General features: G+C 35.9%; 1 protein-coding gene across 1 annotated transcript in view; it reads right to left on the reverse strand.

The window, feature by feature from the left end:
* Positions 1-5,889: 5,889 nt before the first annotated feature.
* NIPBL (Nipped-B homolog (Drosophila)) overlaps positions 5,890-25,496 on the reverse strand; it is a 101,508-nt gene continuing 81,901 nt past the window's right edge. The window contains 17 exon segments of the mRNA XM_009894678.1: positions 5,890-7,196; positions 7,758-7,943; positions 8,573-8,747; positions 9,067-9,362; positions 10,765-10,911; positions 11,326-11,526; positions 12,828-12,935; positions 13,704-13,894; positions 14,439-14,612; positions 17,915-18,005; positions 18,276-18,430; positions 18,542-18,635; positions 18,956-19,096; positions 20,692-20,828; positions 21,422-21,530; positions 22,732-22,785; positions 23,995-24,093. Coding sequence (XP_009892980.1) covers positions 6,831-7,196; positions 7,758-7,943; positions 8,573-8,747; positions 9,067-9,362; positions 10,765-10,911; positions 11,326-11,526; positions 12,828-12,935; positions 13,704-13,894; positions 14,439-14,612; positions 17,915-18,005; positions 18,276-18,430; positions 18,542-18,635; positions 18,956-19,096; positions 20,692-20,828; positions 21,422-21,530; positions 22,732-22,785; positions 23,995-24,093 — 2,724 coding nt within the window. The 3' untranslated portion in view covers positions 5,890-6,830.

The following is a 25,496-nucleotide window of genomic DNA, read 5'->3' on the forward strand; positions in this document are numbered from 1 at the left end:
AACTAAGGGACTACTAAGGAGTCAAATTCTGTGAAAATACAGCTTAAGATACACAGGGCTGGCACCTGTGTTTTATTTCCAAAAGTACTGCCTCAGTAAAGAAAGAGAAATAGGTATGTTTAATGGGGAAGGTAGTTGCATTTTTGACTTCCCATCTCCTCAAAGACTTGCTCCCACCTTCTGAGGATGGGAGAGACGGTGCCCAGTTGTGAACAGGCTGCTTTAAAGGTCCTACACAGGCTTCAAGAAATTGTGTGTGCCATTGGAACATATATGTAAGTTACGTCTGCACTACAATTTGTAAAATTTTGTAAGAAAAAGGAACAAATCTTCATTGATACCTATTACACACACAATAAATACAAGCTTGAAACTTGCTTTCAAAATCACAGCTTTATGTGAGGCAGAAGAGATAAGGCATCAACAGACTACTCTGATCCTTGACTGGAATATTTTCAAATAAGCTAAAATAATGGAAGGGTTTTTCTTTTTGTAATGTATAAAGACACCACAAATAGAAGGCAGGCAAGCTCAGAAAGTACTCAAAGTTGAAAAAGGCCTGCTGAGAGAAATACACACCTTGTCATCACCAACTACATGCACCCTCCTAAAAATATTTAATGTGTCATTTAAGGAAGCGGCCTGTTTGAGTGGGTTTCTCAGCCACCACTTAAAAATAAAGGTAGGAAAAAATTCCACTGACCATGGAGCATCCAGCACCAATCAGAGTTGCCCAAAGAGAAAAAGTAGGTGTAGAAGGCAGAACGTTGTTGGTCTGGAAAGTTGGGTCTGGAGGAGTTGAAGGCTGAACACTGACTTAGTGACAATTTCTGCCGCAATTATTTCACATGGATATTAATATGAAGGGAAGGAAAAGAATCCTCTCTCTCTCTCAAGAAGAGCAATACCTTCAAAAGAAATTTCCCTTCTAGTTCGGAACATAATCCTTCCCCTTCCTTGTGTTTTGTTTTTAAAATAGCACCAATACTTTGAGAATATAGCAGATAGACCTGCGGGAGGAACAAATTATTTAAGGAATGAATTTCTGCCCTTCCACAAATGGACAACTGGACACAAGTTTAATTAAGACATTGCAGATACTGATCTTGACAAACTGAGTTCCCAAATAATTTTTTGCTAAAATTCTGAGTATTCCAACCTGCTACTGAGCTGGTCAGAACTGAGAATTTTATACAATATGTAACACCTCTTGGATTTTTAGAACTCCCCCCTTTGTGTACCATAATTTTTTTCTCAACCAGTGCTTTTGGACAGCAAATAAAAAGAATTGACAAGTGACCCAAATCACAGAGAATGGTATGAGAATTGGTATGACATGAATCTGACCTGCAGATTTATATGTGGAGGTGAAGTACCAGGATGCATCAGACAGGAGATGTTCAAGGCTGACCTTGAATTTGAAAATCCATTTCCACACAGGGCTGTTCAGAATCAAAAAAGTTCTTACGAATCTGAAATGGCTGGATTTTCTCAAGGAGTCATTACACTTCATTTGCCTCTGCTCAAAAAGCACATTTAGTCCGAGCAGGAAGCACAAAAACACTGAATTTCTCCTCTGCGGGTGTATTTCTGGCTTACAGGAATTCCAGTGCAGTTCAGGTTCTGTGTTACTCCTGCACAAGGATAAACTCAAACAAGAGAACTAAACACCTTAGATAAGAGACAGAAAGAAGGCTGTTGCCAAAAGAAAGCGTTAAGTCTTCAGTCTGTGCTTGTATAGTCAAAATGAGAAGCCCTGTACGGTTTCTCAAAAATAAATTAACTCTAGTGACAGACCTGGGCTGTTTCCAACAGATTTTCTAGCCCTCTATGGTTCAGGAAAAGAATTGCAAATAAGGGATAGGTAAAAACAAATTGAGAAACTACTGTGGGAAAAGGGAAAGGTGGAACTGCTTTGAAAATGAGCTGATGGACAAAAAATGGTGTTGGGGCAGTGAGGTTTACAGGCAAAGTGGGGGGCTGAGTGGTTCCCCGTGCAAAAGGGTTTGGTGCTTGGAACTACAGGGTCCAAAAGACAGAGGCTGTGCTGCGAACACAGGAGGAGTGTCTCGTTTACCAGTCAATCCCCTGGGGAGGAGGGGTGGAAAACAGCTAAATCACCATTCAGGCTTTTAGTCGGCAGGACAGCAGGATACTTGTTTTCAAAACAGAAATATGAGCCTTTCACACACCTCCACTAAGTACGGTGATGGAGAAAAGCTCTTTCAAATTCACCCCAAATTTCTCTAAATCGTCACTGAAATAATAAGAAATACTTGCCGCTCTGTCACAAACTACAACTGGGACAGTCAGTTATCTGGTGACACACTTTTGCAAGTCATCTGCAGCAGACTCTCTTGCCTGGATGGATGGTCACTAAAATGCACACCACACCCCTCTACAGCCACCACACTGGAGTCCGGTTGCCTGAGCTCCTGCTGTTGGGCACAGGATCAACTATCCCCTCCCACCCCTGCGGTTCCCCCCAGACCAACCCGCAACGTGAAGGATTTCTTTGAGGAGGATGTTTGGAGGAGACACCAAACAACCTGGATGGCTGCAAGCAGCGTATGCAGTTGCATGCATCCCGATGAAAAGTATTCCTTCCTACTACAAGGAACTCCAAAATTAGGTGGGAAACGGCATCTGAATCATGTCAAAACTAGAAATGATGTAATTATGCCTGATGGGTTTCTCCCAGCATAATTCCAAAATGGATTCCCTGGATGCCTTACAGGTGCCCCAGGCAGAATTTGAGCATTGTGAGCACAATGAGAAAGGTGATCAACGAAGCGTATGCGCGTTCTAGGATAAAAACTTGCAAGCTTCATTCTGGAAGGGTCCAAACTGAACACTTAAAGCATTTATTTTAAATAAATGAAATATGAAAATACTATGAATTTATTTGTATATAACAATAACACTTTAATATTTAGTCAAGGAACCATGAGAGCTAAAAACTCACTACTTACATTAAAAACCCACCCATTACAACTCAGTACTTAACGGTAAGATGACAAGTTCTCTGAGGGATATGGAAACACTTGTATGATGATGGTGTGGCTCTTCAGTGAGTGGAAGCAAACAAGGATGTAGGACTTGTGCCTTGGGCTCTTGCTATTACTAGGGCATGAGGCTTCAGGAGCGTCAGGCACGTAACAAAAGCGTTGGGTGTGTGGTTGAATTCAGCTCCGTCAGTGCCTGTCTGGGGCTCGGCGTTACAGTGAGGATCAGCGGGACCGATCCCTTCGTTACCCTGGAACATTATTAACACCTGTGTGGAGGCAGAACGTCCTGCTGTTTGACTAGCACCGGATGAGTCAGACTCGATTACAAACTTTTTTGTCATGAGCCACAAACACATTTAAGAACTATTTCACTGCTACAAGGTATTTCATGTTAGAGCTAATGTCCAGCACAAACCTAATTATTCCACAGTAACAATAGTCTCACTAGCGACACAACAGCGACACAAAGCCTAAAGTTTGACTCGATTTTTAAAATTTTAAATAGCTTTTTTAATGGCCACACCTCACTAAAATACTTATGCTGAATATTGCCCATGCCTACCCTTATACATGTTAGAGCTGTTAATATAAGCAATTAAGAACCTCAAAAAAATACAAAAGGGCATTACTGAATCATTTAAAAAAATACTTATTTATAATTAAAGTTTTGTCAAAAACTATTGTGATCTTTTATAGCTGCAGATAATGAAAATACTCAAGCATTCTGCAATTTACAGTACTGAAGTGGAAGATTAAAAATAATAATTTCTTTCTTATTTATTTAGATTGTGGAAGTGTCTGTGTTTTCTTAAAAAGTACAATATGGCCAGTGTTAATTCTAAAAGCCTGACAATATCCCTTTGCTAGGTAAGCTACCACCACAGGTTTCCAGACACAAAACCTGTACCTCAAAGGGAAAAACGCAGTAAGAATAAAAAAATTCAATAATCATTATAGTTATGTATGTAAAAATCTATAGCCATACAGTGAAAAAATACTACAAAGCTATGTCAACACACAGGAGTAAAATTCTGTCACTGTATCAATTACTGCACCGCAGCACTTTTTTTAAAAACCAAACGCTTTTTTTTTTTTTTTTTTTTTTAATGTAGAGAAATCCTAATCTGGGTAGGTGCTGTTGCCAATAATATGGTTGATGCTGGTAAAACGGTGATGCTACAGGCAGAGGCTGAGCACTGCACCCACTGCAGCTGCAACCTCCGCACCACTGGAAATCGTCAGCCCACGTTACACACAGTTTCCCCAAAATGAACGTTACTACCTTTTCCTTTAGCAGCAAGCGATCTGAATGTTTGTGATAGGCAAAACAAAACTAGATATTACTCTGGGTAGTACAGAAGGGGAAAACTCAACTCTTAACTAATAAGAATCTTATTTATTCAATAATCTATAATTAATTTTATAAGTGTATAATAGATTATAGCCAACAGATCCCATCAAGGAGCACGTGTGCCCTTTGGCAACATCACACAATATAGTAACAGTCCAAATCCTCTCAACTAAGACAACTTTAGACTTCAGAATTCTATTGTTTAATTATAATTTCTTTCTGATAATTTTATTCCAATAAATAGCAAGCAAATTGAAACAAAAAACCTTCTTTGCTATTGGGGAAAAGCCACATGACCAGGAAACAATTTGTTTATGAACAAAGAAATATTCGTATTACCTATTCAAAATAAGATGCTTTAATATAAATGGTATCAGAAATGGCTAACAGACAACTTCATTTTAGACTGCACCTGTATGAAATTCTTGTTTTTTATCATTTGGAAGTTTCCTTGTGAAGTATTTTCAACTCTTTCTACCTGTGTCATGTCATACAACCCCTCTATTCTCAAAGTATGACCTTCCCAGTATAAAAGCTGCTCCTGGCCCTGAGAAATATAGTATTTCATCATTTACTACAAAAATGTCCTGCTTCCAGAGCTGCAGAGGACCGATTTCTGCTTTTTTCTACTTCTCCTTATTTTAACAATACCTATCTTAGCCCCAGAGGCGGCTTTCTGTACAGTGAAGAAAACACCATTAACAGGGAAAACAAAAAGGTGCTAAAATATTTCTGTTCAGAAAAATTCCAGTGGTGAAACAGCAAAAAGGCATTTCCCATAGGAACAATTACTAACTAGATTCTGAGGAGTTATTAATCATTTCAGTTTACTGTCGGTTTGTTGTTGTTTTTTTGTTTGTTTTGTTTTTTGGTTTTTTTTTTTTTACAAAAGAATATTTTGGAGTACTGTTACTATTCCTCACAAATCAAACAAAGTATTGGAATTCTGCAAGCTAGTTTCACAAAACCAGCCTCCTACCATAAATTAAATTTGTAAAAGAAAAGAAACATAACAGAAAGGAAGACTTACTTACTGAGAAACACCTGTTTTAGATGAAAACATGAAAACATGGCAGGATTTAATAGTCTGCTAAAAAGTTCAGCTGTTTTAGAATTTTCCTGTTTGCAGGTATAGCGCTTTTCTTCCTCTCTATGAAGGCAAACTGCTTATGAAAGGCAGCGGCAATGCAGCTGAAGCAAATGCTTCTGAACACTTTCAACAGCATTTTTTCCAATTTACAAAATGTGAAAACATCTTTCAATTAGTAAAAAAGAATAGTCTAATATACAAACGTCTTTTAAAAAATTCATTTGTGAAGGAATGTAGTGTAATTACCCAGACTCATAGCCATTCACTCCTCAGATACTGGTACCTATCTCCTCTTGACACAAACCTCTCTATATTAACCCAGAGAAATGCATACGCGGCCACCTAGCCCAAGCAGAATAGTCATTCAGCTTTCCCCAAATTTAAACTATCATAAATTACCATTTGGACAGCATTAGAAAGAAATTGAAGCATACAAGGAATAAACTATAGTTTCTTTTTATATCAAAATGTACTCTTGAAAATGTGTTTGGCACAGTGCTAAATCATATAGTTAATACTAAATATTGCAGGATACAATAAAACCCTGGAGTTAACTTGTGTTTACACCCTTTAAGGGATAAAAATAAAAAGATACCAATTATTCAGAAGTCAGCCTATACAAACTGTATAAACAATATTTTGTCTTGTTTTGAAAACCACTAATATAGTAAATTTTACATAAAAGACTGCAAAATAATATAAATGGATTTAAACAAATCTTTACAATAAGAAATTCAAATGGAAACAGACAAGTAACAAAGAGAAGTAAAAAAATTTATTGCAGTATTTGTTCCACCAGATTTGCTGGGGATCCCTTTTCTTGTATTATTTCAGGGTGACCTAATACATCAAAATCTACATTTACAAAAACTCCTCCTGCAGATAGGTCATAGATACTGCATGCTTTTTTTTTTTTCTTTCTTTTTTTTATTTTCTTCAACAGAATAAATTATATATCCAGGAGATTCTGCCATTTTACAGCCTGGAAAAACAATGCTTCCCTGGAAACTGGGCTAAGCTAAAGAAAGCCATCCGCTGCTAGGTTAAACTCCAAGAACACTTTATTAAGAACATTAACAGACTAATTTCCAACATTCACTTGTTTATTTTTTTTAAACAGAAAGGGTTTTTTTTCAAGATATAAACAATTCTTTTGTTAAACTATAATACAGTGGGAGTAAAAATGAACTGAGAAGTTTCTGCTGCACAACAGCGAAGGAAGCTCCCACAAAAATGTTTACCAAACATTTCCTTCTTTTTTCCCGCGTCCCAGGTTCCATTCTTACTCTTCATTTAATTATTTTTTTTTTGTCAGAAAGTTGATATTTCAAGTTTTTCTGTTATTTCAATTCCTGTAAATTTGGCTGCATGTACAAATTCATTAGCTGGAAGTTCCATCCTTGGCAGCATACAGCAATCGTAAAGTCTGAACAACTTTATTAGTCAGCTTATTAGCACTCGTTAGAGCAATTTTTTTGTAAATAATGTCTGACTCTTTAATAGTGTCTACCCAAGGCACCAGTTTGCGGCCATCACGGCGCTTAGCCTCAGTCCAGGAGCCACTGTAGGAGCCTGCCATCCACTGAACACTGAAGCCATTGCTGGTTTTCTGTACTACTCTTGCAATTTGTGGTCGGTCTTTGTACTTTGGACAGCAAATAGCGATGACATCCATGACATCAACACTTTCATTCATCTGTGCTGCCAACTCCGTAGAGTCTGAATTTCGTTTTGACCTTCTCAATGACTAAAACATTGGGGGGAAAAAAGACCAAGTGTTACACAAAAGAACTTTAGTGAAATTATTGCTTTTATTGCTTTTAATCCCTTGACGCCGGGAGTTGGGATTTCCCGGCACACATTCCATTGCCGGCAATGAGACGCACCGCGACCGCCAGCGCCAAGGGGTTAACATATCCTTGTAAAACCACATACTCTTAATTTGTACCCGTGTCTTTATCTCTTATTGATATATAAAATTATATATACACATGAATCATAAAGCTACATAAAAACTTGGCAACAATAAAAAGGATAACACACAGTACATTCCAAAGGAAAATTAATAACTTTTTATACGGGATAAATCTCATTTTCTAGTTTGTTTTTTTTTATTGTCTTTTCTGTTAAACTTTCTACAAAAGTTGTATAAACGGTTAAGTAGAGAATCTCTATCTACAAAATGCTTTCTTTCATGTGGATTACATTACTTGGTGTACATTTAATATAATAGACTGACATTTATAAGCACATAAAAATCATTTTACGTAATACGCTGCGAAATACGTTGACTCCTCCTCCGCCTCACCCCTGAAGTGCCTCCTCCTCTATCCTCCCCATCACTTTCATCGTCCTCTGTCTCAGCTGCATTGTTTTTAGGGCTGCCTCCTCCAAGCAGCGAGGTAATTGCTTTGTTCCGAGCATTTGTGCTAGCTGACACCTCTCCATCTTCTTCCTCTTCATCAGGATCCAAATGTTCCATAAGGAGCTTGAACTATTAAAAATAGATTAGTCCACATTGTAACTTTAGACATTTATATCACACTACCTTAAATAAAAAACAAAGGGCAAGGTAATTAAACAGGCTAAAACAAATGGCAAGTGCAAACTTGAGTAGCTTATGTTTTGTTCTACAAAATTCTTACTTTCCTCTCTTTCTTTAGTAGATATATAAAAGCTTTCTTCCTGTGTTTCCAAACTTGCAAGTTTTCTCTGATTGATATTTAAATTTGGGGGTGGGGGGTGGGAGGCGGGCAGGGAATATGGAACTAAATATGCTAGATCTGGTCTCTGTTCCTATGACAGAAAGTGTCACAGAAAGTGCACAACTTATATGGGAGAGGTATACAAGATGGATACCAAAAATTAGAAAATACTCCATAAAGATGAATAGCCTTTAGTTAAAATTATTTTTCATTGTGTTTAAACTTATAATAAGTCTTTGAAAGATAGTTCTGCTAAACATCCTGAAAGGAAGTAGTGAGTTACTAGTATATTCCATAAGGTTACCAGGAATTTAATGTTTGAAATGTTCATCCAATACATCAACACCTACTTTCAAGTTTACACTGTGTTACCTAGTTTTAAAGGATTTTAGGTTTTCTGTAAAGCAACTTTACTTACATCTAAATACTGTTTTACTATACTCCTCTTCACTTCTTCAGTGATCTTGGAATTAGCCATATCACTCCGCAGAAAATCCAGAGTTTGTTTTGGATGGAAATGAACTCCTGTCTTCCTGTTTATCGCTTTATCATAAACTTTTGCAGATTCAGATGGAGAGTATTTCTGAATTTTACTGTTTAAAGAAAACAAAAGGGAAGAGCTTTTAAGGAAAGTCCAAAGTAATTTTCAGCAAAAGCTTTTAAAATCTTCAATATAAGTAGTTATATTTTAATCATTCCATATACAATAGACATCCTGGCAAGAAGTGAAATCATTGCTTTTTCTAAGCCACAGTTTCATTACATTCAACTTACCATGTTTATGTTTTTTCTCTTACATAAATCTATTGCTTAAACAATGAGTTACAATTGACTTTCAAAAAAACCCTCCAAACTTAATCCTTACAAAGAACTCACTAGAAACAAGATGGCCTATTACCTAAATATCCTTACCTGTCAGAGAATCCACAGAGGTTCTTTAAATGCTGTTTCAGCATCAACAGTAATAATATGCCTTGGGAGACATTTGCAAATTCAATTAAAGGAGCTGAATTTTCTGGTAAACATTTCATCACAGCATTTATGTCATTTTCTTCATCAGAATCTGAATCAGAGTCTACTCGTTTCCGTAACCTCCGAGGCTTAGAAGCTTCCTCCTCGCTTTCACTCTCACTACCACTGTTACTGTCACTCTCAGTCTCCTCGTCTGATGAAGGCTTTCTTTCCTTTTTTTTGTCTTTCACCATAGACTGCAAGACAAAGAAGTTAACACACATTCCAAAATTAGAGTAAGTAGCATCATGTAAGTTTCTAAAAGATTCCCAAAAATCATTACTGATTTAAATTAGCAAGAATTCCCCGAACAACGTTATTACTGAATAACTTGATATTAAAAATTATTTATGGCAAAAAGATGTTGAAAAATTTATCCAAAGCCCATATATTTTTTGCAAGGTGGGTACAGAAAGAATGGAAGCAACAGGTATTCCACTGGCACATTATTCGTAAAAGATTGCTCAAGTTTGTTAGCAGTCACAGTAAAATGCAGTATAAGGCCAAATACAATAAATCAGGAAGAAAATTCCATTTTTCTTCCACCTGGATATCAGCTGTGTGTGTCATGTAGATTTCTGTCTGTACTTTGGTACAGACTAGTCCAAACTGGTTTTAATCGTCATCTCTTAAAATCCTATGACACTAATTACACTGCTGACCAGGGAAACCCTCAAGTGATAATACACAGTACTAATAATAATCAGTTCTACTACTTGTAGAGCTACAGAATTTCACATGTGTGTTATTACCACACACAGTATGATTTTTCGTAACACAGAACTTAAGACGTCCTAAGCAGGATCTCATCCTTCCTGTGCTGGGTGCTACACAATGGTCCCCAGTCTGAAGAATGTACTATCTTTTTCTAGCAGATTAAAAACTGACTTTGGTAGGGTGGGAATTCAAAGCAGTGCTACTTTCCAGGCATCGACTCTGACTTGTACTTACTAGTCAGGTTGGACATTCTGGAAGAATGTAATTCCTGACAGTTTGCACCTTTGACTGTTGAAGCTGCCCAGGAAATGAAGACACTGAAGTCTTTAAGAAGCAGAGGCCTTTTTCTAATAGGGTTGTGCACTGCAATAACAACAGGTGCTATACCATGATTCAGGTTCATATATGCTGCCTTAAGAAACGGCATGTTGTGCACTCTTTTCTTGCAATAAACAGCGTATTAAAGTCTCAGGCAACACACATGCAACTGCCATCAGCTACCTGACAACAAAATAAACAGCCAGCTGGATTTCATTATCAGAATTATACAACCAACCACAATAAACTAGTATTTCACGATTAGTCTTTGTTCATGTGCTTCTGGATGCATGCAATTAATTATTATTCAGCCATATCAGGGAATGATACAGATTTGATATTAAGATCTCAAAATTCATCATTCTTTTTTGAAAATGTAAGCAGCAATGGAAGGTAAGTTTTCAACTAGTGTCTACCAGATGCAGGCCAGAACAGAAAGGGTTGTTTGTTTTTAACTACTGGTTACAAAGTAGTGCTACTGATCCATATTATAGTAATATACCAAATTATAGAGAAGCATATGTTGCCACCATAATAAATATACTAAAATATAAATGCACATACCTCTTTAAAGGACTGTAGTAGGTTGCTACCAGAAACTGATAGTGTGATGTCTATATGATGCATTATAAACAGTGGCTCTTCCTGTGTTTGATAAGGAAAACAGGCTAGATTGTCTGCTATGTACAAGAGCATATTCACCTCTGTTTTCTGGAAGTTAAAAAAAAATAGTACATATAAATACACACACAAATATCTTTGATTTAGACACCTATCCTGTGTTCCTAACAGTTTATAGCAAATACATGATCACAAATTTTATTCTATGTAACCCCCCAAACCCACATGTATATATGCAAAATTCAGTCATACCTGAAGATACATTATTTCTGATCAGTCCGAACTGGGTATAAAAAGGTACAGAATGATGCAAAAGTAACAAATGTTTCTATTATATAGATGATATTATATAGGTAGGAACCTTATATTACAAAAAGCAAACCCAAGTACATTAGGGACAAAGTTATTAATACCCATGTCATAAAAATCCATTGTAAAAGAAAAATTTAAGCTTGTAATGCTGTATTTTAATTTCTTTTCAAATGAAGGAAATGTGAGACTTACTGCAGTATCATCAAAAAGGTTGAGTAAAGAAATTAGAAACGCTCGTCTGTGTTGACGGTTCCCTCGGATCATGGAGTACAGGTGTGAACACAATGCACTGGATGATTCATCATGTCTAAAACCTCTTACAGGATCTTTTGGGCAGGTATTAATTGCCTGTTGCACCTGGTAAGACATCTTCATACCAGCCACTGCTTTCATCTGAAATGGAAATGTATTTATTTTTATTTAAACCATTGCTTTCAAAGACATAAGACTTACTCCTTTTAACTGGATGCTCATCTGAAGTTTAACTTTAAAACATTCACTAAGGCAATACTACCTTTTGAGTCAGCAAATGGATTAAAACAGAATTTGTGGCAGACATCAGAATGTCTTGTGAACTGCTTTCACTGTAAATTCCGTTAAAAACATACAGCTAATCTGTTTACCCACTATAGCCAGGTATTCCAATTTAAACAATTTTCAAAAATACTGAAATGTTTTCATACGCGAACAAAATATTTTTACCAAATGTGTATTCTTGACGTCACTTTCAGTGACGCCAACGTCTGAGTCTGTATTAGTACAACAGGACTACCAAACAGAAAATGAGGAGTTTTTGCATATACCCTGTAATTTCCAGCTGTTTTTACTTACTTTAAGGCTCCTGCTCTAGTTTCAGAACAAACTGAATCTCTTGTTAGGCTGCATATCCAACTCTCCTCATTCCATCTCTGCTGCTGTTCAGCAAAGTTGTCTCTTCAGCTATACATTGTCTTAAATCCCAGCTGCCTACATAGCAAATTTCCTCTGCTAGCCTTCACCTAATGGATTACATATCTGTTTGGATGACATCAACAGTGCAATGCTCCAACTGCAGTTGAATACAATTAGATATGAGAAGTCTCACAATGTAGTACACACACTGAACGTAGACTGGGGCCTTCTGAAATAAGGAGAGGGTGCTGCAGCTCAGTTTCAGATCTTAAGCAGAATTATTGGCACTATGCCACATCCACAAGACCTCACTTAGCCCTCAGGTTTTTTTTTCAGCAACATTCCTCGGATCTAAACAGCTTCCTATGCTCCTTCTGCTTAGATTACAATTTATAAAGCCTTGATGCCTTACATATACGCTAAGGACTTCTACTTTTACAAGGCGTTCTCTTCCCTAGTCCACTGATACAGCAAAATCATTCCTAAACATTATGAAATGGCTGTCCTTACCCATTATCAAATAAATGTTCTTAAGTACTACTCAGTAAGAAAAACAATACTGTGAATTATAAATCAAAGGAAATTTTGGGCTGGAAGAGACACTTCAAATTATTATATGCTTTCTATTTCTAGGAACAGAAATCTCCAAGCAGTGGAAAGAGTCAAGATCTTCTTTACAACTGCTTATAGCTCTTGTTTATTTGTTACTTTATTTTTTTTTTCTGCAGCTGAGGCGTATTCAGGTATTAAACCACTACAGAATTTAACAGTATTTCGTAAAATGCTAAATTAGAATTACTTACGTGAATGAACCCAGCATATTTTTTGTCTATTTCCACCAACTGCTGGTCAGCTTTGTTTCGCATAGAGGGCTCTGGATCTGTGCCCATAGCAATTAAGTATGGCACACACTTGAAAAACAAACAAAATTATTATTCAGAGTCATTGTACCTCCTCTTTCTCAGTCTTTGTTCTTTTACTACAATATTGTTATTATACTCTGACTACTGCAGAAAATAGAATAGGAAGCTCTGTGCAACTTAAGACCTGACAACTTTTTGCAAGCAAATAGTACAAAATACATGACAGACCAGCATTATAAACAATTGAAGTTGTGTGAGGTTTCACGCAGTATTTCCCTTTCTCTCAAACTCTAAACTCAATTTACTTTACAAAAAATGCCATTAAAAACAAAATAAAACCCCCAAACCACCACTTAGGACTGAACATGCAGAATGGCTGCAGTATAAAAAATAATTACAAAAACATTATGTAAGCAAAGAAAAATGGAGATGATGACCGAAGTTCTGATTCTGGAACTCCATAGCGTTTGGGGATTGAGGTGCAGGCAAGTTGACACATTATCCAGGATAAAGAATCAAATGTAGAAAATAACTTGGCATATACCTGAAATTTGTAACGGAAATATGCTCCAATGTATATTTGTACATGATCTTTAGGCACTGGCTGGGCTTTTACATCTTGATCCAAAAATAGAAAATACAGCATTTGGAATCTCACTAGCTAAACAACATAAAATAGACTTCAAAATAAGCTTTCTGTAAAGGCCCCTTGCTACAGTAAGAAATTACTGTAACATAACTGGAAGAAAAAACCTGGAAATTTATGTAACAAGTGTAAAAACCTGTGAAAACCTCCATCACAAAAGCCTACCATACCTGAACAGGATGGATGAGACCCTGGTTTAACGTCAGTGCAATGACATTTAGAGCAAAGTGACGTACACTGGACTGGGTATGAAAGAAAGCCTCAAGGACCTGTTTGAGATATAGCTGCATGATGGAACTGCTCATCCCTGAGGAAATATCACCCATTTCTTTCAGGTCTTCCTGCTTCGCTACTTTTTTCCCTGTAAAAAGGACAAAAGCAATAGCACGCTCACCACAGTATAATCATTTACTTTGCCGTTACTTCAAGCATGCTCATCTGTAAGCTTTGCAATACATACACATTTCAGGTGTCTTAAATTGGCTTTATGATCTCATGAAATATAAAACAGTCTGATGGAAAACATACATCAGTAAAGCTAAAGAGACAGTACTTGAATTAAGTCTTGTTCCTTAATAAAGGTTTTTCATTTAAAAAGTTTCTTATGTTGAATTTATTATTTTCTACCTGCAAATTAAACTTAGAGGAGATTTTGATAATAAGTATTACTAGCATCATTACAGCAATTATGCATTCTGGATTGCTTCCAGGATTTATGTATCCTGAAAGTAAATAATATACCTATCATGTCCACATAATGAACTTTTAAAAATTATTCTAAGATACTTTGGGTACAAAATTACTGATCAGATCACAATCTTAAGTGACTCAGTTCACATAACCTTCTTGCATAAAATTTTTATTTAAGTTTTACATGCCTCATTATCACAGAACTCAACACTTACAGTCTCTGTCTGCCTGCTGCATACGTGTATCCTCCTCCTGCAGGTAGGTCTGGAGGTTTTTTAACACCTGGATTTTTAAGTTTACTGAACAGTTCTTATCTGAAAGAATGCTGTTGTACAGAGTCTTCACTTCCTGTTCAAACATTAAACTTGGGTGTTGTATAAATGCAAATCCTAAGGGAGGAAAAAAGAGGAAATACTTCATGTTATTATCACCTAGAAATTGTATTTCTGCTTTTTAACTCTTTCTTCAAAATAGAGGCACGAAATTTATTTCCTCCCAACAGCATAGCCCTTTCTAGTCCAAACAGTATTGCTTTTCTATAGGGACACCATCCATAGCTTACAAGTTCTGTTAGCCACGATAGTTCTATTAGCCATGATTCTGTCTGATGGATAAAGATGGGTTGTCAACCCAGGGCAGTTGCACTGAGAAGAGTTATACAGGTCTGGAAGCATGTCCAGCTTAGTGGCCTGCATCTGAATGGCTAGGAGCTCTCACAAGAACAAGGGAGGAACATTACTAAAAAATTACCTGTTGTTTTTCTAATACGTTTGGAGAAAAACATTCCGCTGAAACTGTGAAGAGTTATTCATATGGAGGCAGACCAAATGTGGAAAAATTGATAAATACCACAAGCATTTAAAAACAAAATATTGAAAGAAAAAAAACCAAACAGCGAACAGCAAAATTTATACCTCTTGCTGTCATCATTCATAAACCTATTAAGGTCTTCTTTTGAAAACTATCTGAAGTGTTCCCAAGACTAGATCTGTTGGAAGATACACACTATAGAACTGTTTTTAGCTGCAGCCTTACCCTTGTTCAAGGAACTGGTTGTTCTTAGTCTATATTTCATAAAAAACTGTTCTAAATTAGTGTCAGTATATACCATTTCAGATCATGTATGTAGATTTAGAAGTGCTGTTGACAAACAGAGTATTATTAAAAAACACAGTAATGGGAACATAACATCCCAATTTAAATTACATTTAACTACTAGATTTATTTTATTTTAAGACACTTCAAGAAAAGCAGACATTACACGTATCTTTTTATGACCACAGGAAACTAAGATTCTGAATAAACACATAGAAAGCATATGAACATAAAAGAAGAATGGGGGGAAAAAATGAAAACAAATAAAATTATGCAAGAGCAATGGATAAAAATCACTGTAACAAAGGGAAGATTGAGTCAAGTTTTTAAAACTAGCTCACAGAAAAGACAGTGTAGGTAAAGGCTGACTCCAGGGCAAGACCTCAGCATGTTTAAGAAGTCATTTCAGTGTCAAAACAAGAACCAGAGAGAAGCAGAAAAAAAGAAAAAGAAAAAGGAATGATGATGGCCTTTGGAGTATGTGGTATAATTGTGCACTCTATACAGGTGTATATTGATGTTTATAAACTGACCACCTCTGAGCAACACATTTCTTAAGGTCAATTTTAAAAACGAAAAAGCACCTGCATGTATGTGTAACAAACCATAACACTTTTTTTCCTTCATTCACTTAAAGCAGACTAAAACCCCAGTATTCTCAGGGTAATTATTATTTTTCCACTCCCTGTAAGAGGGCAAGAAATTTTACTTGGGATAAGAATTTGTCATAGGAGATGGAAAAAAAGGGCACCTGCTGTGTTCTTTTAAGGACTGACTTCACATCTCAGGCTGCCCTCACACCACTTCTCTTCATACCTTTGTTTTCACTCTGTTAAGAGTCTTCAGAGTAAGCACTGAACTTGACTGAGTAAGACATTACCCATTAGATACTTACAGGTTTAGCTAAATCTACTAACAGAATTTTACATCCTCAACCTGCCTTGCAAGTACACATCTGGAAGAGAAGCATAACCATAACCATTAAGCTTATGGTTAAGCTTAATCCCTCAACAGCAGAGACACATCCCAAAGCAAAGGCTATATTGTTGAGTGTCCTTACTGAAATGACACACTAATAATTGCTGATAGAAAAGTACACACTCTTCACATGATGCCTTCACTGTGTATAAAGGTTGAATTAGCTTTATAGTCCTTTTCACCTTATTGCTGCACACAAACGTTGAATGGCTTAGACAACTTTGCTCAATTACCAGCCTATAAGGTGGAACTTTGCACTGTCTACCGCACGTCTATATATCCAACAGCTACCCTCAAAACAGAACCAGTACTTAGGTGAGATCAAGATATCACTGAAAACAGTTGGCTGAGTTTTAATTAAAATAAAGACTGATATGCTTACAAGCAGAGAGAAAAAAAGTCTGAAGAAGGCCCACTGACAGCCACCCCTGATATCCCCCTTCCCCCAAACTGATCACAGTTCAGCCTATAATTTAGAAATAGTTTTGGTGAATGCAACATTCTCTACATCCGTGAGCAATGCAAAAATGTCTATGCTTAGGAAGACAGACCTGCAACATTCTGTAGAGGACAACTAAAGTGGGCTGGACTACAGTAAGTGTTGCACACCTTGATGTAATGCCTAGAAAAACTCCAACTAGTCCAGAAAACTGCAGCATTGCTCCTGCAACAGAGGTAGCCCTAAAATCATTAATCCCGCTCAGCTGTCTGAAATGGTTTCTCACAGAATATGAAGATTCAGTTTTTGTCATTATGCTCAGAGCACTCCCTAGCCTGAATTGAATCAGGATATCTAAAAAGCCACCTAAACACCAGCATAAAGAGGCAAATCCTTGTCCACAGTTAAACAAGACAATGCAAGCTGGGAGACCACTTTCTTTAGACTAAGCCAGTTCTTTAGCCTAAGCCAGTTCTTTAGACTGAACTCTTCCAGAAACCAAGGCCTATTTGCCCAAACGAGATTCTCTCACATGTAGTCTTTGTCCTTAAGCAAAGGATGAACGAGATACAAGCCACTTAATGGCAGTTCATGTACTACTGCAAATCACTGAAATACCATACTAACGCCTTCAGATCAAGAATCTATTTAAAAGTGAAATACAGCTAAAATCATGAAACAAACTGCAATATCTAGACTATGACATCATCTCAATGCCTCATGAAACTGCACAGAGTGCTCTCCCGTTGGTATAAACTGCCAGAGTTCCCTCGACTCCTGCATAATATCTGCTCCTACACTTACAAAGTTTCAAAGTTTTTTCAGCACTTTTCCTAGTCGTTCTTCAACCATACATTGTGGTCTGAAAAACAAGATTTGGAGTTACAACATACTTGCACGTGGATTAAAAATAACAACTCCATTACTTTGGAAATCCACTGCCCCTTAAGACTTGGTCACACATCAAAAGACATTCACTGTCAAAAGCATTCACTCTGCTACAGAGGTATGCAACTAGCAACCCTTTGATAACTTTTCTATAGGCAGTTCTTAAATAAAAGATGCAGTAAACTTTTATTTTAAACAAACTCCCTTGCCACTACACAAATACATGAATTCCTACTGATAGGAACAGATTTTTACTATAGCAGAATAATAAAAACTATTAATATTTCTTACCAAGGCCAATAATGGCTTTTGTCTGTACTTCTTCATCTGAATGCTTTGTAAAATACATCAGCAGTTCAAGTACTTTATCCTTAATGTTAACCTAAGCAAATTAAAACAAAAATCATAGCTATTTGAAGATGAAACAGATATTTTAAGACTCTTATAAACAGCATAAATATCAAAAAGAAAAGGAGAAACACAAACTTACTGCATGGCCTTTGCAAAACCATGTATTTAAAACCCAAAAAGCTATACTGTATAAATTATGAAAAAATACATAGCTTTGAGGGACTAGGAATAATATACTTTCAAATTGAAGTGGAGCATTCAATATATCTAAGACATGGAGAGTAAATACAAGTTATTTTACCTTACTGTTGCCCTTAAAATCTTCCTGATCAAAATCAAAATGCCGACACAGTGCTCCAACAGTGAAAAGTGATCTAAGGAGTGCTGGTTTATTGGCAGTAAGTATTGTACTGTTGGGGTCTTCTTGGTGTTGACTTTTTAATTTTGAAAGTGCACCTACAGTAAGATAAAAGTTTTGATCACAGTGTTTAATCATGGTGTATCCCCCAAGATAAGACTTGTAGCCAAAACTGAAAAGTAACAATTACACCTTGTGATTTTACTTACCATAGTATCTATTAAAGCAGGCCCACACAAATTTATAGTTCTGGGTAACCTTGTTCACAACAGCCCCAAGACAGCTCACACAATGCTGAACAACCTAGGAGCAAGAAACAACAAATTAATTATATATTAGAAGTTAAAATTGAGAGTTTTGTGAAATTATATAGAAAAAAAACCATGCTGAACTAAAACTAACAATCTAACAGATATAACGTCCATCTCCTACACTGTTCTGAAAACCTGCTCAAACTTGTTAAAACATAGCAACAACGTGTACAAACTTCAGTAAACCAAGCACACTGACTTTTCATGGCTCAAAAGTTGTCTTCATAATGAAGACAGACTTTCTTTAAATTGAAACCATGTGTTTAACAATGTGAAATGGAATCAACTGAATAACAGCAATTAAAAGCTTACCGTCATGCCATATTTGATGATGAGTTTCATGAGGTCTTCCTCAATTGTGGCAAGAAAGGTTTCACTTGGGTGCTCCATTAGCGGCACTACAAGCTCTAAAATTTTTGCAACATTGCAGATCACCATGAAATCATTCTGAGTCTGAAAAAAACAGTATTTATAGCATTTAACATTTCTGGCCAGGTTACCTATAAGCTAAGTATTATTAATATGCACTGACAGTCAAAAATCCCAACTCATGTAGGGTATTTGGTAAAGACCTAAAAGAATATTTATATAGTTTACATCTCCTGTTAAGTTACATATTACTATGAAAGCTAGTTCTCTTTTCTACAGAGCTTCTGAAAAAAAAAAAATAAAAAAAAATCTGTATGAGCAGAACTTCACCTCTCATGAAGGCTGTGACAGACCTGAAAAACTTTTGGCCCTGATAAATCTAGGAACTCTTCCTGACACATGCACACTAGAGAACATACAATACCTGGAAACAGGTATCAGCCACAAAATGAGCTTGTGCTATGACTCTACATGCCTTAAACAAAACAGGTTAATAATGTGCACAAACATACAAATTAAAGTTAATACTGGTTTGCATTATCATGACTGTATATGTACTGTAAATGAGGAATCTGTGGAAAACATTTATCTATTGATACATCCTGCTAAAAATTAGGTTTTTTACAAATCAAGCCTGCTAATCAGGATAGCATAATTCCCAAATGCTTCTGTCAAGTATTTAACATATTCAAACTGACAGTGGTAATTCTACAATTCATCTCAACCTGTTTAAGTACAAAACCGACGTAACCCACTAAATGGGTTGCAGGAAGTAAAAAAATCAAGATAACCCTTTCCTATATTCTTTGATCAGAAGCAGCTCTAAAAGTCTGTTGTACATGTGCCTAGAGAACGCTCCAGGGCTGAACCAGGAAAATGCCAGGCTATACCTACAATCTAAGCTGATAAAAATTAGTCTCGAGCCTGCCCTGGGCAGCTGACCTAATGTAATGGATTGCTGCCACCCACCCACGCTCCTCCTTGAGCCATGGCTGCATGATCCTGCCCTGCTCCTCTGCCAGATCAGGGGTTCATCACAACCTTCACTATGCCAACTATGCTAATCAATATGGCAGAAAGTGCCACAGTGTTTCAGAGGAGGAAGGCCATTTTACTGGAGTGGAGGGTTCAGCGTTATAGCTCTCTACCATTTTTCTAAGCTAAACTGTTTGCAGAGAAATACAGAAACACTAGAGCCAGGGAAGTGAGAGATGAAGCATGGAAGAGGATGGAGCAGGACATTTTTCTTCTGATATATTTGCTCTGTATTAGATCACTCTATCTTATGGAACTACACCTTTAGTCTTAAGATTCCCATGTTGAATATTAACTACTTTTAGGACTGTGACTATAAAGCAAAACATCTTTAAGAAATTATTTCTTAACAGGTGAAAAACTGGGTCTTTGTCCTCAAGGAAAAGCAGCAGCACAGGTTTCAGTTTCATTTGGCTATAAAATGTGGAGGTAGAGGGTGAGGAACAGCACCTTAAAAGCTACAGAGATCATCAAAAGGACCTAGTATCTTCAGAAGCCATGATGCCCATGAAATAAAAACACAATTAAAATTTTTCTTTTCCTACCTTCAATTTCATCAAGTATTCAAGACACCCATTTAGTTCCATGCTTAATTATCCGGAGGAAAAAAAAAAAAAAAAAAAAGACTGATTTTCTCTACTTACACTGCATTTAGTGGTCAGGTATGGCTGCATGGTCATGGCATGTTTGACCATTAGCTGCGGCCTGATTTTGCTGAATAAGAACAAAGTGGTTATGCAAGCAACCAAGCGACCAGAATTCACACCTTTGTTGTCAGAATCTGCAAAAAATTAGAAAATACAAAAATTATATTAAGGCCAAGTAATGTTTGAGCAATGAAAAACATATGGCTTACAGATCATATGAGTATCTCTTTCATTACATATCTTTCAAGATCAATACAGAATATTCTTATTAGATTAGCAATGAGAACATAATGTGTTAACATTTGGACATGATCACAAAGTATGTGAAATAAGAAGCAAAGATGCTTCAAAGACATCACTAGTTTTTAAACTACTTCCTGCACAGAGAACGCTGGGCCAGCCAATGATTCCTATTACAACTGCAGAACATAATAATACAAATAAAACTTGCCACATTTGTTTTGGGTTTAGTGACCTAAAGTTTGAACAAGCTATTTTAAAAGTAGTTCTGTCACCACGGTTAACTTGTGAAAATTAGGGAAGCTTTATTATTATTACACAGAGCTCAAAAGTTCATTATGAACTTAAAAGCAGTAATTCGTTACCATCCGTTTTGTAACAGTAATTCTGTAACAGTAATTCTTTGCGACAGTAATTTGAACAACCACTATTACAGTATCATATAAAATTCAAAGGAATTTAGCTACTGGGTTGGAAATAATATTACCTGATAAAGATTCCTCATATTTAAGAATGTGCTCAACCAAATTGTCAACAAGTTGAGTACAGGCTTTCTTCACAGGTTTATATGAGGCATCCTCTTCTGACTTCAACAGCTGTAGCAGATGAAACAGAAAATTGTTTAGTATTAAGAGTGTATTCATTTACCTTGGATACATGCTGGGTTTATACCAATTACTACAAATACACAAGAATTTTACACTACAAAAGTAGGTATGTAACTTCTCCATAAAAAGTACATGGTGAAGAAAAAAATTAAGGGAGGTAAAAAAAACCAAACCAAAATGCAAGAGAGGTAAAGAAAAATTAACCGCAATAAAAAAAAAAACAGAAAAGTTCTACTGATTTTTGCACTGGGATGAAAGCTAACTTTGTGCATTATACAGAAAACAATAATGTAGTCATACTTGCCAGCAGGAACTAATAGGGCTTAGAAGGCTTTTTAAAATGCTTTGGAAAAAAAAGAGTAAATTCAAAAGGAATGTTGTTTTTGACACCAAGCAAAAAAAAAAAAAAAAAAAAATCAAACGAAGACGAAACATAGTTTTATGAACATTTCAATCAGTCAGCCTTCTTCTGTATGACTTCAGGTACTGAAATTATGTCCATGAAGATCCTTTAATATCTAAGTAAGATTGAGACCATACTATAGCCTTTTCTTCAGTGCAGGCATTAAGAGGCTCTGGTTTACTCAGCTACCTATTTTCATGGCACCCCAGGTTAAAGTTTTTTTGCTTGAAAATTAACCAGTGCATGTAAGATGTAGAGGAGAATGATACCACAGGCTAAGAGATATCAAGAAAGGAAATTCAATTCTTATTCAATACATTCAATGTAACGTAGGAGTAACCTATACTCTGAAGATTCACTACTCCTATAAACTGTGTAACAAATACATTGGATGTGAAAATACACTGATCTACCATTTAAAAAAAAAAAAATCTACATTACACTAGATGTCTCATTTCAGAATTTATTATCTTAGCTGTGGACTTCATGTTATGTCACTCATTATTGAAGAGACTCTGACATTATGAACAAACAAACAAAACCCCTCCCCAAACCAAGAAGTGCAGTATTTTTTAAACAGATCATATGGAAAGGGAGAAACTAATATCAGAGACAAAGAAAATTGCACCAACAAAGATTTAAAAAAGGGTCAGATGTTTAAAGGGTACAAACTGAATTTATCTACTGTAAAGGATTGTTCTTGTAGTCCCCCTTCAATGTGTTTTAGTACCAAAAATGTTAAAATCTAACAATGACTGTACCATACACTCAAAATTAATTACTTACATTTTGAAGAAGCTGTTCAAACCAATCATACCCTGTGTCTCTACAAGCTGCAACCTAGAAGGATTTTTAAGAATAAACTGGTTAATAAAAGAGGTATCTGAAGAAAAATTATTTCAATATAGATGTCATCTTAAAAGACCAGTAAACACGCAGAGCTGTATTTTCATGTGCATTCAGTACAATGATTTTGTATCTTTGGAGCTCAGACACTGTCTTCTGCATTTGAAAAAGCAGTTCTCACCGTTTAAGCAACTCCAGAATTTGTATTCCATACAACACAAGGCCTACACTTTTTACTGGAGATTGCTGGCTGTAATGTAAACTAAATCTTGGTTTTGTAGAATATTTTGCACAGACTACAGCACAAATATAAGCCTGACATATTAAAAATGAACACGGCTGTATATATATATGTATATACATATTTTTATATGAACAAACCAAGCCTTCACTAGTATCAAATGTCAGGAACAGCTCACAGATGCTCCAAAGTAGAATTGGCAGGAAAACTGAGAGTTAAGCTGAAGTCAAATTGGCTGACTTCTCAGTCTGGAAAAACACACACTAGACTACCATTTTGTAAAAATACTGAAAAGCGGGATGAAGTTTAAACCCATAATTGTAAGTAGTGTAGTGAGTAATTCTCATTGATATTTACATCTTGGTATAATTGACAGTAAACACCTTCTCAGCACGGTGATTTTACACGACATATTTTCACTACAAATTAAAGCATTTTATTTGAAACAGATCCTGTTATTTTGCAGGCATGCTATTTAATTTGCTGCTTCTAAAAAGTAGATACAATTATGCAGATACTAGTTTACCCTGTGTGAGAACACCCTGTATTTGTTAAACAGTTTATTAACCTTTCAAAATAAATGTTATTAATTGTTTCACAAAAATTTTCTTTTAAGAGACAACTTTTTAGTTAGGCTTAACTATATGCTGCTACTAGCATTTCCTGGAAAATGGTAAGGATAATAGACATTTATTCTGTTTTAACTGAACAAGTATTTTATACAACCTGATTATAGCATGGTCCCAGCTATCATTGCCAGCAGATAAGTGAGCATTTAAAGTTTCCTACAGCCTGTTCCATCAGATGGATAATTTTGGCATATATTCAATGCCAGCAAACATGACAAGAAAACCATCTGACTATTAAATTACTGTATTATAAAAATTACACACAATACTTCAAAGATACTAATAACATAATCAAATTTTGCACACAACTTAACTCAAATCTGTTTAACTTACCACATCAGTGATGTTTAATATTTTCCTTGTCATTGCTTCTTTGTCATGGTGTGGAGTTGGAGTAAACCAGAGCTTCTGGAATGTCTCATTTACTAATTTCTGAATGAAAAAAAAATATTAGCAGAAATAAATAAACTTATCTTGGTACACAAGTATTATTTTTAATACATCCATACAATAGAATTGCTGACGGCATGTCCCATTTCATAAGGAATTATTCAACCTAAATAAGACTGCTGTAAGAAATGTTATCTGAGACAGACCAAGATGTGCTATTACAGGACTTATAGTGACCTCTAAGCAAGCTTCATCAAAATGATCCCTGGGAAGTGATGCTACAGAAAATGGAGTTACCACCTTCCTGCATTAATGTGCATTCCTCAGGAACAGTACCCTGAGAAGCTGACAACTGAACACAAGATTACCATTTCTACAGCAGAGCTAGCAACAATAGTAGGTTGCTTTGGAGTTTTCAAAACAGGTGTGGCAAGGTGGGCAAGATAGAGAAGCCAAGTCTCTCTGCCCAAACATAGAAGTACCTTCCCTTCCAATGTTTTTTGATAGAGCAAAAATTGGAATAGAATGAAAATGAACAAAATTATTCCCAAATTACTTATAAGGCATTATATGAATATGGTTCTAAGAAGCTCTCCTCATTCACAGAAACATAAACAATACATTGAAAATAATGTCTCAGCTTTCTTGATGTTGTTAGAAAGGAAGGAGGAGGGAGAACAAGGTCATCCTCCTTTCCCAGCAGCACCCTGGATCCAGCTGTTCATCTACTTCTTGATTAACAGACTTCTCAGAAAGCCACTTGGCATTAACGCATCTCAAGTGGTAAAAATATATACTGCAACTTTAAAGTTGCAGATTTCAAATCCCACTGAAAGTGTGATACAAAATTATCACGTGTTCTTAATTACACAACAATTCTAAAATTGTTTTGCCAAATCAAACAAAACCATCATTGTCAGGTTTATGATTTAACACATAATCTTAGTTTTATGCCCTTCTGCATATACTTTGTGCAAAGAGTAGAGTAACATTTTACGGGGAATAACTGATTCCTGATTCATTGAACATTCAGAATTAATGCAAAATTAGCACAAATGAATAGTTCATAATTTTTATATGCAGAACATACAAATCTGGCACATACTAATGTCAAGAACTTAATTTTGACTTAAAAGTTTATTTTATTGGCAGAAAGAGGTTTTATACGCCAGTTTTACTTGTTAGAAAGAGACAAAACCAGAGACAAAATTTGCAAGAAGAAAAGAAAACTCTAGAAAATAAACATCTCAAAATCTTTTGATTGTCAGCACAAACTTCAACAAAATAGAAGATAGAAAAGAAAGAAAAACAAGTCAGACACAGCATTTTAGAAAGCTATTTGCTCTCAAAAATTAAATGTGAACAAAAGTAAAATATTACAAAGGAGCAATGCAATACTACTTTGATTATTTTTTTTTTGGTCAAAACAAAGAAGCACTAAAATA

The sequence above is a fragment of the Charadrius vociferus genome, unplaced genomic scaffold (genome assembly GCF_000708025.1).
Source record: "Charadrius vociferus isolate BGI_N301 unplaced genomic scaffold, ASM70802v2 scaffold450, whole genome shotgun sequence".
Lineage (NCBI taxonomy): Eukaryota > Metazoa > Chordata > Aves > Charadriiformes > Charadriidae > Charadrius > Charadrius vociferus.